The 19,404-nt window shown below is 44.7% G+C and overlaps 1 protein-coding gene across 8 annotated transcripts in view; it reads left to right on the top strand.

Moving 5' to 3' along the window:
* The window catches only part of LOC120898335 (G protein alpha o subunit), a 64,726-nt gene extending 45,351 nt beyond the window's left edge, over nucleotides 1-19,375 (top strand). For all 8 annotated transcript variants that reach the window (XM_040304047.1, XM_040304046.1, XM_040304044.1 and 5 more), the window contains 4 exons: nucleotides 11,123-11,251; nucleotides 11,340-11,469; nucleotides 12,344-12,497; nucleotides 12,603-19,375. In XM_040304047.1, the coding sequence (XP_040159981.1) occupies nucleotides 11,123-11,251; nucleotides 11,340-11,469; nucleotides 12,344-12,497; nucleotides 12,603-12,790 (601 nt within the window). In that variant the 3' untranslated portion in view covers nucleotides 12,791-19,375. The remainder of the gene's footprint in view (nucleotides 1-11,122; nucleotides 11,252-11,339; nucleotides 11,470-12,343; nucleotides 12,498-12,602) is intronic.
* The last annotated feature ends 29 nt before the right edge of the window (nucleotides 19,376-19,404 follow it).

Genomic DNA, 19,404 nt, shown 5'->3' with positions numbered 1-19,404 from the left:
CATTGCTTGAGGACATTCTATTTTACCTTGCCCACAAAGAGAACGTTGCATTTTGAGACAACTGCAGCATGTGCTGCTGCACAATCACTGCGAAGGGGTAAAATATTCAAGAACGAAAAACCGGTCCGTTGCTGGATTCTGCTTTTGTTTGTTTTGTTATGTGCACATTTTTTTAAAGGAATCAGTTATCATTTCCATTTGCGGTTGCATGCAAACTGTTGCAACGTTTGCTGATCAATATTTGACAAACTGCTGCGCGTAGTGTTTGACTAGGAAATGCATTTGGAATATTCTCTGTAATTCGAAAATGGTATGGGTCATTGGCATGCTTCATTGCAATATTTTGGAAAAATATTCTCATATAAATATTGTAAATTCTTGAGTACATTCTCAAGATGTTAAATTGTTATTTATTTTTTTTAATATCATTGAAATGATTAAATTTAATTTAACATAAATATTTGATGAATGTTCTTGAACCCAAATTCGAAGGTGTCTCTGTTAGTTTAAATTGTATTTTTAACGACGCATCTTAATTACCGTCGCATGGTGCAGTCGTCAAGCGCATGGTCAAACGCAACGCTTCCGTCGTTAGTTCAAATCGCTTCCAGATCTTGTTGTGTTGACTTTGTGGTTTCAGGACAAAGCCCTGAACTAAGACTAGAGCAATAATACGTTACCTGGAGCTTATTTACCTCTGAGTTAGCGGTCTTCTACTGTACTAATACTTTGTAGTCTCTAGAGAAAGATGATGTAATATTCTTCTTCTTTCAAGAAAGGTAATCAACCATTAACTATGTGTAATGCAAATATATTTCAAACCAAAATATTGGAAACAAGCAAACAAAATGACCCTCTCACGCCACGGTTTTGCCAAAGCTTGTTTTCCTACCAACTATTGCGAATGCAACATTAGCACGAAAGCACATATTCTCTCCTTACCTGCTTTTAAGTTGACCCATTTAGCGGGGATCGTGTGATGCCACCGTGATCGGAGATGGTAACCCCATTGGCACCCATCATCAGCGCAGTGTCGTGGCATGAACTTTAGAAACGTACAAAACTGACACGCACGCGAGATCTTCCCTCGCGAAGATTTCCTCCACCTCGGTCTGGGACGGGGACCAGTGGCGCCGGGGAAAACTGTGGCTCACTCTCCCGCCGAAAAGGGTACATCGTGCCGCATGTTGCCATTTTAAAATGTGTTTATATGCTGGTTCGCTGCAATGCCGTGTGTTACATTTTGCAACCGTAACGGCAAGGATGTTCCAGCCGCGTGCGGTGCCATTAATGTGGTGTATACGATGTTACCTAGCCATCAAATCCGATAGGATACATTCGGTTTGCCACATGCTTCACCCCGGACCCGGTTCGGTTTAGCGCTAATGCTGCCAGTGCCTGGTGCCGATTGCATAAGAACGGGGAAGAAGGGCTCGAAACCGTCTGGCACGGCAGCGACGGTGAGCTTACGACGATGCTGAAAATAAAACACAAAAAGGTGGTAGCAGTAGTAGCAGGCAGGCAGTAACAGTAGCAGCAGAAGACGGCCCTAAAAACCTAAAAACAATACCGTTCGTGCATGACGAAACGGGTATGTTTTATTGTGTACCCTCTTGCATAGCTCCGGCCCTTTCGCAGTGCAATTCTCCGACCATCCGTTTGGCTACTGTGTTTCGCTAATGCTTAGGTCGTAATAAAAAGCGTTTTTATTTGCCACGCAAAGAAGCGCAGAGGCAGCTTTATAGATCGGGAGTCCCGGGCGTTACGGCGATCCATTTTCCAGTGCTTAAATTAATATTAATTTTCCATTTGTGCGATACGCGACGAATGCTTGTCAGTTGGTAGTGGTCCCCATCATCATTCAGCATTACACGAACGAATAAATAGTGAAAATGCCGCTTTTTGCCGCACGATCGTGCCTGCGAAAATCACCTTCGCTTTCCATCGAACATCGAAAGTGTGCCAAACGGGCAATCATAATCGCAAATCATCCTCCCCACAGTGTAGGGCAGTGGGATGCGGATGAAAGGGAAAATTGTTATGGAATAACTTTAGCACCTGTTCGACAGCGCGCGGCACCACCACACACAACACCTGTGGGTAGGTGAAAAACGGCACTGGAGAAGGTGTTGTAGCATACTTGTCTGGGGCGCTTCAGAATGTACGTGCGCAATGTGCATTTGCATCGACTGGAAAGGATGATGGCGCACACACACACACACACCAGAGGGATGGGAAGGAAACCAATAAGGCATTCTCGTAACACGATCGTGCGGCGTGCGTGTGGTGTACGAATGGAAATTGCATAAAATTGGGTTTGAAAGTTTATTAGACGCTCAGCTCAGCGGCGTTGAAGGGGAAAGAATTTTTCATTTCATTTTTGATTGCAGACAATGGAATGCATTAAATGATGACGCACATTGTTGGGACGCGTTTCCCCCCCTTGTTGTGTGGAGTGTTAATAAACACGAGAGCGTGTTTAAAACATCCACCAAAACGAGAACACTTTTAAACATTTCGAAATATATCATTTTAATGCTTTTGGCAAAAAAGGCATCATTGCTTCACCAGTGAGTGACGTACGAGAGGGTCGTAAAAAACAACCATGACACCCCCCTACATTGAATCGTTCGCTGTACTTCAAACTGTGACAATTTAATAATTTAGACTAATAGGGAAACATCTAATTGAAGAAGTTGTGTTTGCATACAGTTCCATTTGTGGGTCAGTCGCGCGCTCGGCAAACGGGCTTAGCTGCTGTACCCTCCACACATGCACATTACCCATTCACACACAGCATTATGTCACAGAGTTATGTGCGGTGCTACGCAATGCAGTAAAGCAGCCAGTTTGGTACACACAACCGTGTACCGTTTTAGGCAGAACCGTTCAAGGTTTATGTTTCTATGCGGTCCCGGGAAGAAGGAGATGAACGCCGATCCTATTAACGTAGCCCGTACGCTTCTGGCGGGTGAAGGTGATGGACAATTTCGATCGAGGTTACCTACACCCGGCACAGCGTTCCTCCGTTTTCGGCACGGATGATAAACAGTGTGCAAATATTTAGCTGCGAGAAAAAGGTGCGAGAAAAGGGATGCGAGCTAGTGCTGTGTGCTGTTTCTGTCTGTGGAAGCTGCCCCGGGCGTGGGCGTATTTTGTTATGGTGCCTCAAGCTCGAGCATCTCGGTACGATCGATTGCAATCGATATTTCAAATATTGAAATGGTTTTCGTGGTCTAAAATTTGCACAACGTCGGGGCTCTAAACGACAGAGGCTGACGGACGGACAGTACCTAGTTTTACGTTCACTTTCATTCGTGATGCAAATGGAAAGTGTATGTACGGTCGGCACGATTGCAATTGGAGCACCGCGAATGACTTCATCTAACACACAGGGTGGCGAAAAATTGGAGGTTCAAAAACATTGCCCTTGCTTTAGTTTAGGGAATGATCACTCAGCAGAGTGAGTTAGAGTGATTGGGTTAGAATAGCGAGTTGAATCTTCAACATCTTCGAAGAGTAAGTAAAAACTGCTTCGTATTAATGGAGAGATAAATCACTGTTCCAAGATGTATCCCTCTAATGACTCGTTTAACTGTGCGTGAGTTACTGGTTGGCGTGAATATGTTAAAACACTCATATACGACTCTTCAAATAGTATTCCTATTCTTTTTTGTTCTTTGATGGTTGAGCTCACGATTGAGCTCATTGTACTGACATGATCAGGTTGTTTATTATTCACTAATGTAACTCACGAATCATTTGGTTGAGTGAGTTAGTGATCGTTATGGAGAGCTGAATTATTCATCGTGAACTACCTCTAGTATTTTTAACTGACATATGATTTAGTTCACTTTGCTTGAGTTACTCATTGGAGTGGGGAGTTAAATCACTGTTCTAGATAAAATTTCTGAAAGGGTTATATTAATCACGATTCAGTCCGAAAAATTCAGTGTTAATGAAAGCTCAGCGCAGCGATGAAATCCCACATCACACACAAAATAATACTCTTGATATATTTATTGAACTTACAGATAGTCTAATTCACTGTGAGCGAGTTAAAGATCTAATAACAAATTATCATGATGATTTATTTGAACTCATTCACTGCAAAGAATTAACTGATTGGCTCATTCTGATTTCTGTATCCACATCACTGATCTGCTTCAATTTTTTTCCTTGACATTTTCCTTAAGAAAAGAAAATTGTACGACAGCAGGAAAAGTTCATTCAAGTCAACGTCAACTTTTAATCACACCCACCCCGTACCATGTGTGTGTGGTGTGACCTGACATTATGTAAATTGTTTTGCACGATCATCTCTGGTGTGCAAAATCTCCCCGAAGCTCACTGGACCGTAGGCTATAATAATCGATCCGATGTGTAGTGATGGCGGGCCACCGGACACTAGTCCAAGGTCTTTGTAATAATCGGTCCACCTCCCTGAGCCGCGGAACCACAATTACCCGTCGTTCAACGATCAAGACCAACGCTCGTCCGCCATCTAATGCAATTTCATCCATGCCCAGCGCCGGCGAAATGCGAAAACAAACCACTGGAGCTTTGGAGTCTCTCCAGCCCGTCGCTCGTTGCATAATAGATCTCTCGCCAAACACTCTCACCCTTTCACTGTCACGGTTGTGCTAGGTACACGTGCTAGGAATGTGTGTGTGTAGATGTGGAATGAGTTGTACTACATACAAAAGGAAGCTGTCTGATAGACAACAATCACCTTTCGGGAGAGCGTCGAATGTGTCGTCACGGTGCGAGTTGAGATCGAGTTTGCTGATCTTCGTCGTCAGGTACTATCTGGGGATACGATACCGGGGCACAAGACCGACTAGAGAGGGATTAAGGCCGCAACAAAGCCTCCCTTTTTATTCACAGCGGTCTACTTTCGGACTGCTAAATGAAGGGCCATTGTTGAAGACGTCGCCCGGGTGCACAGATTGTTAGGGTGTTGTCGATCGTGTACTGAGTGATGTATTGCATGGAATAGAGGGCAGGGGAGTTGGAAGTTATACCTGTTACGACAGAGCGACTGCTCTGCTGCTCCAGTTATGGTCCGCGCCGTGATTACCCTGAGACCCCGGGCCTCAAGCCAAAGGTCTATTGTAACTGATCCTCGCGCAAGGCGGCGGCACCCCAGCCCGTGGAGACGATAATAGCACGTAAAATGTGTGTCATGCTCCCCTACCGATTTAGTTGGCTTCGTCTAATTGTCATCCGGCAGGTGGCTTTGGGTGGATTTGGGGTGCGTCGTCGCTGGAACTGTCTAGACCACGGATCACAAAAGTGCGTCGTGCGGGGCGCAATTAATGCCTAAGCGCTGAGAGAGATGATATAACATGCAGGCGCCGCGACGGGCCCCAATTGACGGTGGCAAATAGGGAAGCTGTGTTTAAAAGATATTTTTCAATTAGTTCCAGCTAGATCTCGCAAGATGCTGGAATCTTGCACGAACGGTGGGGACTTTACTTGGCTGTTTTGCTCCAGGCGTGCCAGACATTAGTCAACGATCCCGGGGTTGGAAGTGACTGGCCGCGGCATGTATGAGTTGTCCCTCACTCAGGTAATGGTAATGTAGGTCAATGAATGAGTAAGAGTGCTGACGTTTCTGAAGTACCGCATTTCACCCGCATAATCTCCGACACGAAGACTCCGGTCCGGTAGAAATGCTTTCTAAATATTTTAGGTACTCCAAGTTTCTTACTTGAAGATCTTAGACAACAGCGACGAACCTGCGGCAAAGAACAATACGCTTCGGAGTCGAAACATCGTTACAAACCCTATAATACTTAAACAGCGGCAGCTTGACGACAAATGCGAAATCAACCTACATTCAAATGGCAAAATGAAACCTGAATTTTAGGCACACGACATACACCGCTTACATCAGGTCTTTGTAAACTCGTCCACCCGTCGGGGTCTCCCTTTTGGGCGGCCCGGACTAGCTGCGCTGACCATTATGAAACGACGACCATTAAGTGGTTTTGTCAGCTACAAGCTCCAGTACACTACTAATACACTCTGCTAAGCGCAACTGACGACTACTACTACTACTACTGTTACTACCACTGCTAGCCATCTCTCCCTGTATTGTACACCGCGCTGCAATTTATTGCGGTGCGCTTGCTCAATTCCGACGCGCGTTTTGCATCTCGCGCGAATCAACGACCACGCTGGAAAGCTTGCAATTTGGCAGGAATTAAAGTTTAACCTCCATTGTATGTGAAAGAATGCAACGACAGCGGCAGCAGCATCACGTCCAGTGGAGAGGCTGATGAAATATGAGTCAACCGTAGGCTAACGTGTGCCTCCCGTAGCGTAGCCTAGCCCATACAAATGACGGAACATCTTGGAAACATGGCCATGGTTGGTGTGTGCTCTCGCGCGCGCGCGCGCCCGCTCTCGGTGACACATTTTCCAACCCCCGGCGAAACAGATCACTTCGTTCATTATGTGTCGTTTTTCATCCAGCCCTGGCTGCTGCTGCTGCTGCTGCTCCAGTCACCATTGTAAGACGCTGTAAAAATTGCACTAATTTCCATTACGTCATAATGGATGCGGAATCACAGCGTGAAAATAAAAACGCTTAACCTCTCGCTTGTGTACGCTCGTTGTGCGACAGTTCTGCGTCTTGTTAGGGGAAATGAGGGGAGAGAGTGAAAGCGGTAGGGAGCAGCTGCACAGCTGGCAACGACAGACGCTGCCCGGTAGGATTTTTGCACAGCAATGGAGGCAGCAAGGTGACAAAAGATGTCCTTCCATTGGTGCAAAAAGGCATCAATCTCCGGGCGGCGGTGATGCAGACTGTGAGTTAACGGAACTGACCGACTTTGGGTGAAACGTCAAACGCTTCAAAGTTATATAAAATGGGAAAGCACATTAATCATATCAGACTTCATAACAGTGGTGAAGTTTGCACTTTTTGTCGTTAAAGTTTGTTTTTCTTAAGGGTTTCCTACTGCGTTCTTTATCCATAACAGCAGGCATTATTCTTTTTTTGTTATTGATTTGTCATTTTTATCTTAATTATTAATTATTATTTTTATGTTGTTATCTTTTTTTCATTTTCTCATTTATTAGATTGTTTATTGATTTGTGTTTTTGCTTATTTACTTTTTATAACTCTCATTTTTGTGTATTAACCAATTCCTTTATTCAGTTATTTATTGATTTATGTATCTCTCTGTTTTATGTTTTATCTATGTTGTTCATGTTTTATGTTTTATCATGTTTTATGATTTATGTTTTATTCTTCTAAATTCATGCATGTTTATTTCCTTTTTTATTTTGTTTTTATTTACTATTTTATTATAAATGTTTTAAACTCTTATATTTTCATAATGTTCTTATCAAATTTTCTATTTTGTGTATTTTTGTTTGTTTTTTCTGATTATATAAGCTTAGTTGATATTTATTCTATTTTTTTTCTTGATCGTGGATGTGCTGTTATCATAAAATTCATCGTTTTCATTAATTTTATTGCCCGTGAGCATGACATTTCAGTAAAATTCGTAAAATGTAAATGATGTTCTACCATTGCCATTGGCGTGCGAAATAAAATCCCTATCCGGGTCTCCTTGAAACGTTCGTTTACCGTAGATCGATCGTTAGAAGACGCATAATCATCCCCCAGTTGAAGGTGTCCCTCAGCACACACACTTCCTCCTATCAGAGAGACTGCGCGCTCGGCGCGTCCATTTAGCATCAATTCGAAATGCTCTGATAAGTGGCCGAAAAGAGGAGTAAATTGTAAACGCGCTTGGTGGAGCCTTTGTCCGTGCTGTTTGTACCGAACCCAAAATCTCTTCCCGCGTGCTTAAAAGCGTTGAATTCACGAAGAAAACGGCCAAATGTTGTTGTTTTTTTTGAACACACGTTGATTTCATGATCAACAGTCCGTGTGTGTGTGCGTGTGCGCCAAGGTTTTTCCTAGATGGAAAGCACACAAGTCCATTATCCGGCCAGCGGAAACACCGAAATAGACCACTATCGCTGGGTGGCGTGGTGATGTATTTGCATTGTTTCAGGGTCAGTTCATGGGCGAGTTTTAAAGGTTTTTGCGTAGTGTACACCCTGTGTGTTTGTAACGCGTTGAAGATGTCCTAGCGGAGGTATATTTCCGGTCTGTTGGTTGTTGTTTAAAAAAAGCACTCTTCAACTGTTTGCATATAGCTATTGCCTTATCCGTTTGTATTGGTACACACACACACACGCATATTGATCGTAGAAATGGGGTTCCCATTAAAGTCGTCCCACACGCGCGTTAGTCGCACCAGATGCTCGCCACGGCCACACGGGCAACATAGATAAGAAGCGAACAGGTCTGTCCAGTACAGTCACCAGTACAGTCGTGCCCCCTGTACGTCTAATGAAACTAGGTTAGGTGAGTGGTCTAATGGGACGAAGGCGACCACTACTGCACCCATTTCGCGAAAGTGAAAAGTTGCCAAATCCTTCACTTTTTCCCTCCTGTCCAGCTCTGTTGGCAACGATACGCGTTCTAGGGTAGTTGAGCTGTGCAACACGCTCTTGCAATGTCCGCGGACGCGGACAAACGTTACGCAAAATGGTAATAGAGAAAACAGAACCCCCCCCCTGCAACCACAACCTATATATTTGCCTTTGGCGGTGGTGGAAGAAGGTGATGGAAGTCTTGCTGTGTGGCGTTGCAAAACTATGCAGCCCCGTAAAACAAAACAAAAGCTCGGATCCCGGCGCTCTGAACGGCGAGCCGCCCACCGAAAGCCGAAGTCCAATAAAAAAACCAATCGTTGGGAAATTAAATTTTATAATGCCCTTTTACAACCGGGCCCTCGTTGTGTGTCCGTTGCGTCTTCTTTCCAGTTCGCAACGAACTGCAAACACGTGGTAGCGAAGCATTTATCGTGCATCGATCAGCAAAACGGGGCCCTTATTGCAAAGCGTACGCGTAATTATAGACCCGCCGTTTAATGATAGATGAGCCACTTGGGGGACTTATGGGAGAGAGTGGGATGGGGGAGCCCGGGGGAGCGCGCACTGTACACAGCTTTATGACGCCGCAGTCGGGTAAAGTGTGGATGTGGTTTACCGGCCCTCTGTCCGGTGCGAGGTGTGGCCTATGTTCCTGTTTGTCGTTCCGATGTTCCGAGTCACGGGGGCGCGTGCGCTACCGTTTAGGTCTGGCTCTGAATTGTTATGTCTTTTCTGGGATAAAGGGCAGCCATCAGCTGAAGCAGTTGAAGCAGCTGAAGCAGTTTATTCCTCTATCAACAAGCGTAACGTTTTATTGAAAAACTGAAAGTTAAAGCGGGGTTTTTTCCTTCTCTTCTCTATTTTAATCTCCCTTTCGCTTGCTAATCTAACTTGCGCTGGGAGCCATGGACAGGCGGTGCAAAGTAGGTGCATCAAAACATACTGCGCCGAACTGATTAGCCCCGCCGCATGTCGCTGTCGTTGGTTGGCATGTTCACATTCGTGCATTTGCTTTCCCTCGGTGGCTTGGGCCACGAACCGTTTTTGTGTCATCGCCGCCGTGTGCTTGCTGCTTTTCCCCCGTCACTGTACCATTCCCTATTTCCCAATGGTTTTTTTTCTTCTGCAAAGCTGATAACCCGTTTTTTCGACCACCACTACCACCACTACTACGACACCGGGGAGACAGAATCTGGATGGCGTCACGCGCGAAACGAACCAGCCAACTCGTCGTACAAACCAACCGTCTTCAAGCTGCTCCTCGTCTTCTTCTCCATGGTGTCATGGTACAAAAAGGGAGTTTGCCAAAGTCCGATGCCATCTCCATGTCCTCGTTCTTTGGACGTAAACGGTTTCATAAGCGGTGTGTATGTGTGTGTTTGTGTGGGTTGCTTTCCGTGTCGGTCGGCGCACCGCCCAGTGGTTGTCCAGTTCCAACTGGCTGGGTTCGCCGGTTAAATAATCCATCCACTGCACCGATGGCTACAAGCGCCAAAGGGCTAAGAATGTGTGGCCAGGCCAGCAAAGCGATCCAAACGGCGTGTGTGTGCACGGGGCGGCTGCTGCTTGACTATCCGTAATCCACTGTACACGTCAGTTCATTACCTGCAAACTGCTGCCCCTCCGCCCCAATGAAGTGAAGAGTTAGTGCCCGGTCATACATGGCGTGAGTCGCGATTTATTGAATCATTGATCTTTTGCTGTTTCGCAATGCTCTTTCCCTCATAATGAGGGAACTTCGTCAACGGGTGGTTTGATTGCAGACAAGACGATCGCGCTCTGCATTAGAGTCTCCTGTTCAGCCCTGTGCCATAGTGGTGGGAGTTCCGATTTGTTGTTCGGAATCAATTCTGGAGCCGATTCCAATGTTAAAATCGATTCCGATTCCGGAGCCAATTCCGGATTTAACTCCAGAGTTGATTCCGAATTTGACTCCGGAGCTGATTCCGGAGCTGATTCCGGAGTTGAATCCGGATTCGATGCCAGAATCAGAGTAAGTTCCGGAATTAAAATCGGCTCCGGAATCGGAATTGACCTGGGAATCTCGATTTGTTCCGATAACAGAATAAGAATTGACTCCAGAATTGGAATTGGCTCCGGAATGAGAATCAGTTGTTGACTTGAAATAAGAAGTTTCGGTAGCGAAATCAGTCCGGGAATCTCCATGAGAATGACTTGTTTACAATTAAATTTTGATCCTTTGTGGATATCAATACGTAGCATCATTAGATCCAAACAGCTCTTGTTATGGAGATGCCGAAACCGTCTCCGATTCCGGAACCGAATCCGATTCCAGAGCCGATTCTGATTCCGGAGCTGATTCCGATTCCGGAACTGAATCCGATTCCGGAGCCGATTCCGATTCCAGAGCTGATTCCGATTCCGGAGCCAAATTTGATTTAGGAGCCAATTCCGGAACCAATTCCGGAGCCGATTCCGGATTCGATTCCAGATTCCAGAAAACTTCGAAGCTAGCTGGAATCGATTCCGACAAAAACTTCATTTTTCCCATCACTATTTTTGTCACAGTGGCAATGTTGTCCCAGATTTTCACGCAACAGGAGCGCGAACACGAACCCTCTCTTTCCTCTCTCACATCAAGAAATTAGAATGAAGCGCAATGCTTAACTCACTCTTCACTCTTCCATCCACTACCCAGTTTCCTGGACGACCTTGACCGATTGGGTGCCAAGGACTATCAGCCGACGGAGCAGGACATCCTACGGACGCGTGTCAAAACTACCGGCATCGTGGAGGTGCACTTCTCCTTCAAGAACTTAAACTTCAAGTAAGTACTGGATGGGAGTTCTATCGGGTCTTCCTCGGTCGAACATGAATCTAATTAATTATGCTATGTAAACACATTTTTTCCCCAGGCTCTTCGATGTCGGCGGCCAGCGGTCGGAGCGAAAGAAGTGGATCCACTGCTTCGAGGACGTCACCGCCATCATCTTTTGCGTGGCCATGTCGGAGTATGACCAGGTGTTACACGAAGATGAAACCACGGTAAGCAACCACGGTATGGGGTAGACGGGTAAAAACGGCGTGCTTGTGTGTGGCACTTATGTAAGAGGGCGCGGGAAGATCCCCCCCGTAGCCATAAAATTAAAGTCAGACCGGTGTGCGTGAAGTGTTTAATTTGACGTCACACACAATAATCATCACTCACATCGGATTGGCGTGGTTAAATATTAATTTATCATTTTATGCTGTGGAGAATGCGTTCCCTCTCGCCCGCCACCTCGCTTGCAATGTGCATGCGATCCCCCCGATCCGGTGCATTTTTAAGTAGGTCAGACATGGCGGTGGTGGCACACCGTCTGCTGGCAGGGTGCGTCGTTGTTGTTTTGTTTTAGATAAAATGCAGACCAAACAAGTCCTGCAAGCGGTGTGCACATATATAGGTACAAAGAAAACTGAGGAAAAAGAATAACTTTGCGCTGAATTGTATTCAAACCACCGTTGCATAACGGATAAAAGGATACTGTTTTAGGTGATTTTATTTCCTCTCCCGGCAGCAGCATTGAACGGAACTGGTTTGGTGCGAAAAGCGGGCTTACGCAATTGGCGCTGCGTTGGCCGCGGTGCGTTACCCAACGTGCTAAAGTTTCACCAAAAAGCGTGGTATCCCTTTGACCTCCGATTACGAAAGTCCCCACCCATGTGGTGGTGGTAAAAAAGGGAGAAGGAAGTGGATGAAGGGGGAGAGTAGGCTTTTACAATAAGTAAAATAAGGATTCACTAACCCATTTCAGCAAATTGGGGTCGACTCGCGCATGTTATTACGCGATCGTCGCACGTAGCCTGTTTAACCCACTTCTAGAGCGTAATGCGTATTTGATGTTTAATGTTTTCTTTCCTCTTTTTTTCCCCACACCAGAACCGCATGCAAGAGTCGCTGAAGCTGTTCGACTCGATCTGCAACAACAAATGGTTCACCGATACCTCAATCATTCTATTTCTGAACAAGAAGGATCTGTTCGAGGAGAAAATCCGGAAAAGTCCGCTGACAATCTGCTTCCCGGAGTATACGGGTACGTTCTATCCACCGCACGTGGAAGCGGAAACCGCAAAGCCACGAGGTTTATCCATCCCTAACAATGTGCTTTCTTGTTGTGTCTGTTTTCCCTCCCCTGCAGGTGGACAGGAGTACGGTGAGGCGGCAGCCTACATTCAGGCGCAGTTCGAGGCTAAAAATAAGTCCACATCAAAGGAAATCTATTGCCACATGACATGTGCAACGGACACCAACAACATCCAGTTCGTGTTCGACGCCGTCACCGACGTTATCATAGCGAACAACCTGCGCGGCTGCGGTCTGTACTAAATGGGGAGCATTGTGCGCGCCCGTCTCGTGGTCGCCGTGTGCGCGGCCCGCGTTCCTCTCCCGTAATGTAACCAGAAACAGCGGCAGCAGAAGAGAAGAACAACGTTTGCTCTGGGTGAGGGTGGCTGCTCTGTTTTCGTGTGTGGCAGCCCTACGGCCCAACCTTCAGCCCCCCCTCTAGCGCGTCATACACACGCACATACCCCGCTTATAATAATGGATTGAGAAAAGATGTACATCGAAACGGTCGGTGGAAGCGAAATAGGGGCATGATTGTATGTTTTTTTATGTTGTTGCTGTTTTGTTTGTGGGTGTATGTGAGATACATACCGGTGCGGGGTCACTTGTTCCCCAATCCCCCCCTGGGAATCGGGAGTTCTGGGTTGCAACGGATCAAAGGCCACATGTTGTTGTAGCGCAAAGATTTTGCAGGTTTTTTTTATTGAGTTGTTGTTTTTATTTCGACGAAGGATTAAACAAGTCCACGAGCGTGGATTGTCGGCCCTTACACTATATCGTGAACTACGCGAGAAGCTCTTACTATCCTCCCTCGCCGCTGCTACATTTGAGGATCATTCGGTGTCATATCGAGAGTCGGGAGAGAGTCGAAAGAAAAGCTTCCTCGACAGGGGGTGAAAAACGGCGACGAAACCAAACAGAATAGGATGAAAGCAGTAAGAGAAGAGAGGATATGCTTAGCCACTAATTTGACGTCATCGCCGTTGGTTTAATTGCGTTTCACTCTGAGCTGAGACAGATCGGACACTATGACATTACAATAGCACTTCGCCGAAGGATACAAAAAAGCAAACAAAAAATAATATAATTATTAATAAAACCTGCAGGGACAGTGGCAATAGGCGGATGGGTAGGGTGGGGCGATGGGGGGAGAAGGAGGGAGGTTTACAATGTGTTCAAAACTGCGGTGTGTAGTAGCGTACTTTTGGCCGTGGCAGGGAGCGGCAAGTACAAGCCAGAAGCAGCAGCCAACACTCTGATCCGTGGGCTAGGATCAGGACAGGAACGGGAGTGAACGTTGGGAGTGTTAGCAGCAGAAGCAGTAGTATTAGTAGCATACTCTACCTAAATCGCAACAAACAAAAACAAACAAACAAACGGATGATACACAGAAACGCACAAGGAAAGCACTATGCGCAAACTCTACTCTAGTGTGTAATCTTACCTTATACCTTTTCCCCCTGCCAGAACGCATACGATCGGCAGATAGCCGACAGGACCGATGAGCCAGTGTGTGTGTTTTGGTTACAGTGTTTTTTGGTAGCTCAAAATGCTCTCACGCCCCAAGTCCCTCGTACGATTAGTGTAACAAAAAGGTGTGGCATGACATGTTTTATTCGAGTTTTCGAATTCGAATCACATCGCAAAAATGGAACCGGCACGTGGCGCTTTCGCGTTTCGTGTTTTTTCATATCTTTTCGTGCAAAAAAACCAAAAAAAAAATGGGAAAAACACAAGATGCACTTGTTTTGAGGGAAACTGCTTGCCACGCCCCAACGGCTTTACGACCTGGGCAGGAGACATTTTGGTTGGCTTTGTTCGGTGGTGGAATCTAGCTAAAAAGAAACATTCTTCCTCGTTTTGAACTAGAGGAAGAAAACGCACTGCGCGCGCGCACACACACATATATTTCCCAATTTATTGTATGTAATGTTTTATGTTGTTACGTTTTGTTTTGTTTTTTTTTTTTAAATATTATTTCGGCTGTTAAGGAGTAACACGTACACGTAAAGAAGAAGTAAGGAGAAAGGAAACAGAGAAACCTATTTATTATTATTGCTATTTGTATTAATACTACTGTAATTATTCTTATTGCGTACATTTAGAGAGAAAGAGAGAAAGGGGGGTTGGCTCGTCGCCACCAACTACTCGTGTGCGCGTGAGTGTGGATGTGTGTTTTGCCAGCCCCATTTAAAAAGTGTTTGGCAAAACTGAAACTAAACATGTAAGGTAACCATCGCACATCTGTTCGGGATAGGTAACGACCACAAACAAACGCAAAACTTGGTCCTAAAGTTTCGGTGGAACGATACGCACACAAAAAAAGAAGTAAAATGCTATCCAATCTCGCGATTTAGCCCAGTTGGTGGTTGTTTGAAGCATCGGGTATACTTGTTAAGGCCCCAAAACAAATGCAAAAAAACGGCACGGACAAATGGATGTGATTATCCGTTACGAGATGAGGCGCACAATGTTACATGCGGGTTAGAAACGCTATTCAGTTGCATCTACATTCCTTAACGTGGGTATTTCTTAATGGTTATTTGCTACTACAAGCGCACACAAACACACAGCACCATTGTCACTGTTCCCTCCCTATCGTTCCTATAAATACCAACCAACCCCGTAAAGTCCCATCCAGTATTTTTCATAAATGAATCGCGCCACCATTTAAAGCCTACCAGTCAGTCACACACACGCACACACGCACATGCAAATCAGAAAACAATGCACAATATTTAAGAGAGATTCTATTAATTAGTACTTTAGCACCAAAGCAGAAGCAAACGAAATCAAAGATTATTGAAAGATCGGCTCGTGTGTGTGTGCGTCAGCACAAGATCACCCTCTAGTCCAACCCCTCTAGTGGGGCGGAAGGGACGGCGGGTGGTGAAGAGGGTGTACTCTATTTTCTATCGTTAAGCTCTGCCGCATACCACGTGTCGCGCTCACGTCTTCTGCCTTTTCCGCAGCTTTGTGCCAACGAAACGAAGATCGATGTTTGTTCTCTATCTTTGCTACAGTTAAGGGATTTTGTCCGCGTTGTTTTGTTTCACCCCCTCCCTCCCCTTTTCTCTCTGTGGTTGTGAAGAATGGTGAAGGATGCTGTAGATGAAAAGGCTACTAATGCCAGGAACAGGTGTGTACCCATATAAACATGCGCTTCTTTGCAGTTAGTTTGCCCTTCTTTTACCACCTTTCCTTGCACTGCCCTGGGTGAGTGTGTGTGTGTGCCATACCGGGTCGTCCGTACGGCTCGGCACGGCTGGTACCACCCCGAGGGCTTCGACAATCCGACGGTAACAGATTTATGTATTTTTCGTCAATCGATACGTTTTACGCGTAGCAATACACAACAGTCCGTTTAAACAATCCTTTAGTAAAAGTACAAAGCTATCTCTCTCTAGCCTCTCGTTCTTCAGCAGCGCTTTGCGTATTTATATTCCGTTTAGGATAGTTCGAAACGCTACCACAACCACACCAGGCGCCCTGCCCTGTTGTACACGTTCGATAGTAACGGCCGTAAATGTAACAAAAAAGGGTTGGGTTCAGAAAATCATAAAATCAAAACTATTGGCAAATTGGCTTTACCAGCAACACTCGCCGTGTGTGTGTGTGTGCGCTCACAAACGACCAAATAATGAAAATTCAGAACATAATCTGCACACCAAGCGGCGAAAGAAGGATCCTGGCTGAACGAAACAAAACAAAACAAAACTAACCACAAGCGTAACGCGCGTAACGGTGTGACCGGTGGCAGGTAACGCAGAGAAGAAGTGTAGCACGTGCGGCACCGTGAGCACCGTGAAGGAATGATTCTACTTCTATTTTTGATAAAAAAAAAGAAAACATAATTTTTAATATTTTTTCTACAAATCCTATAAACCAAACGAACACGAAGACGCCGGATTGCGCAGAGCGGGAAGTAATGCGCAAAGCACCGTTTGCTGCAAGCGCCACATCAAACCGTGGCACACCGTGTCTAGGTGCGCGCCATGTCGCTTAAGAGAGAATCACACATCATACACGCATTAAAACACACATAAAGAACAATAGCGTAAACTATATAGTATTATGTATTAAGAAATATCTCAATGAAAGTATGGGCGAAAAATGAAATCATTTCTATTGCTATTTTCTCACCGGCAGATTGTATCGTTTGTTTTTTTGTATCTTTTCCAACCATTGTTACGCACGGTTCCTTGCTCAGCAGAGAAGGAGGAGTGTATTGTATTGCCGACAATGGCCGACTATTTGCCATTTTGTTCGAAAGCAAGACACACCTAATCTGCCTGTGCTACATATAAGCACTGTCGAAGCAAAAAGCGCTTTCTAAACGTATCCCACTTTTCATCACTTCCGGGGTTTTCGGTTCCATTTCAAACAGGGTTTTCTGAATTCTAACGGTAAATAAATCATCTCCACGTGCTTATCAATCAAATACGGAAACGGAGTGGCCGCGCAGTCGCGCTCCCTAGGAGCAAAACATAGCACAAACATAGAACTAATACAACAAGCATAATTGCATAAAACGCGAAACTTGCGGCTATGTAAGTACCGCGAAGGAAGGAGCAAAAACCCGCACGCAAAAGGTGTATCCGAACGAAGAAAAGAGAGAAATAGAAAATCCAAACACGCCAATACGAGAGCAGAAGAAACACTTGGAAACTGGATGAATGAAATTGTACCGCACAAGTGAGGCAAACCTATATCCGCTTTTGACTACCCAAAATAAGTATCTTTTTTGAGTAAACAAAAGAAAAAGAAGAAGAAGAAGAAGAAGTAAAACCAATGAGTAAAGAAAAGGAGGTGGTAGTAAGCGCAAAACACACACATACAAAAACAAACAAACAAACACAAATAATCTAAACAAATACTATAATATTTGACGATAAAAAGAAAGAAACATTTAGAATGAGAAAACCAATGTGACATAAAACAAGTGTGGCAGTGAGCAGCAGGCGGCTAGAAAGGAAACTATCTTAGGAACAGAATGAAATGGTTAATAATAAAAGAAGGGTAGGAAAAATCTACAACAAGAAAGAAAAAAGAAACTAAAGAAGAACAAAAAAACAACCCCTACAAACATACGAAAAGAGATAAAACTAAAACAAACCCTAGATTAGAACGCGTTACGTGAGAAAAGTGAACAAAAAAACTGAAGCAGATTGGTTTAAGGCAGCGGAAGCAAAGTGATGCTGCAGCTAGTATCAATAATAGTGGCATCAACACGCAAGAATCTTTTTTCTCTCACAAGAGAAAACACATCAATAAGTCAAACTCTGCAGTATAAATCAACCACATCAAAACACAATCCCCTGGGGCGTCGTCCGCTCTTAGTTATTACGCATTTACTACGCATCACACATAAATCGAAGCTAATTGGATAAGGAAGACATTGGACATTGGGCAGCTGAAGAGATAGAGGGGTAGCATCCCGCGCCATCCCACGAGCTCTGGAGTGCGGGGGGCACAGGTTTTGTTAGATAAAGATTCGTTTTTTCTCGCCAATCCCAACGCCAACAAGCAGGGCAGGATAAGTGGCAGGATTTCTAGGTATAAATCCCCCGCTCGGCTGATATATCGTTCCGAATTTATTGCTAAAACCATAACCAATAGTCTTACGGCGATATTAGATCATTCATCCCGAATAGATCCATCATTGCCCTTCCCAAAAACGCACACACACGATTTCCGTCGCGAAACGCGTTGTGTGGGGCTGCAAAACGACCGACGCAGGTCCTTGCTTCTTGCGCATTACGCTTCAAATCGTGTGGCACGTGGCTTTTTCTACACACAACAACTACAACAACACCCGCTACCAATCTCTCTCTCTCACCATACTGGTTTTCTTCTTCACTTTCAACAACAACAACACACGTTCACACAACGCGGACAAAGGTGGTGGTGGTGAATCCTTTGAGTAAGTAAGAATTTAAAGCGACAAAAACCAAACTAAACAAACAAACAAAAAAAACGCATTCATACAGAGATACAGACATTTATTCTTATTACCACCTCGAAAAGTTCGCTGTTTGGGGGATGGTTTGTGGAAGTAGTTTGTGGAAACGCTGTGTGCTGTGGCTGCAGGAATGAGATCTGTTCGAGAAACTAGAAGCAAGAGGAGAGGAAGAAGAAGAAGAAGTAAAACAAAAACGTCTCAAATTTATTACAAAACTTGATGAAAGGTAGCAAAAAAAAACCTGGTAATAAGAAACATTGCGAATGTAGCTATATATAGCAGAGCAGTAAGAGGAGAGGGGGGAATATGAAAGAAGGTATGCAACATTCAAAAGAAGTATATATAAAATAACAAAACAAACAAAACTATTAGAAACTGTAAAATGGAACAAAGAAGAGAGAGAGAGAAAGAGAGAACAAGGAAACAAGAAGTTAAAAGAATCCATACAAAAAAGGTAAAAAGGTAAAAGAATAATAAAAGTCGTAAACAAACAAACAAACAAAACAAAAGAGAGTGGGGAAAGCAAAACAAAACGTGAACTCTGGAGATAGCAAGCAAAACGAAGAAATGTACACCTATAAAATGAGTACCTTCGGGTACAAAAACCTACTTCCAATGCAAACGGAAGTGGTGCGTTTTTTTTGCTTTATCATCAACTCTCCCTGCTCTCCCCCAACAAAACGAGTGTTTATGAAGCGCACGCTAACATATGGGCTAATGTGTAAAGGATTGGAAAATTTGAAGAACAAACCAAAGGAAATGGAAAGTGAAAACACAAAAGGAGATAAAACTACTTTGTGCGGCACATACAAAACAAAAAAAGACCCCAACAACATCGCAAACTCTTTCTCTGGTGGCATTAAACAGAACAAAAAGAAGAAGAAGAAAAAAACGTCGTAGATACATCACATTA

Source organism: Anopheles arabiensis, chromosome 2 (genome assembly GCF_016920715.1).
Source record: "Anopheles arabiensis isolate DONGOLA chromosome 2, AaraD3, whole genome shotgun sequence".
NCBI lineage: Eukaryota > Metazoa > Arthropoda > Insecta > Diptera > Culicidae > Anopheles > Anopheles arabiensis.
This window is presented reverse-complemented; position numbering and strand designations above follow the sequence as displayed.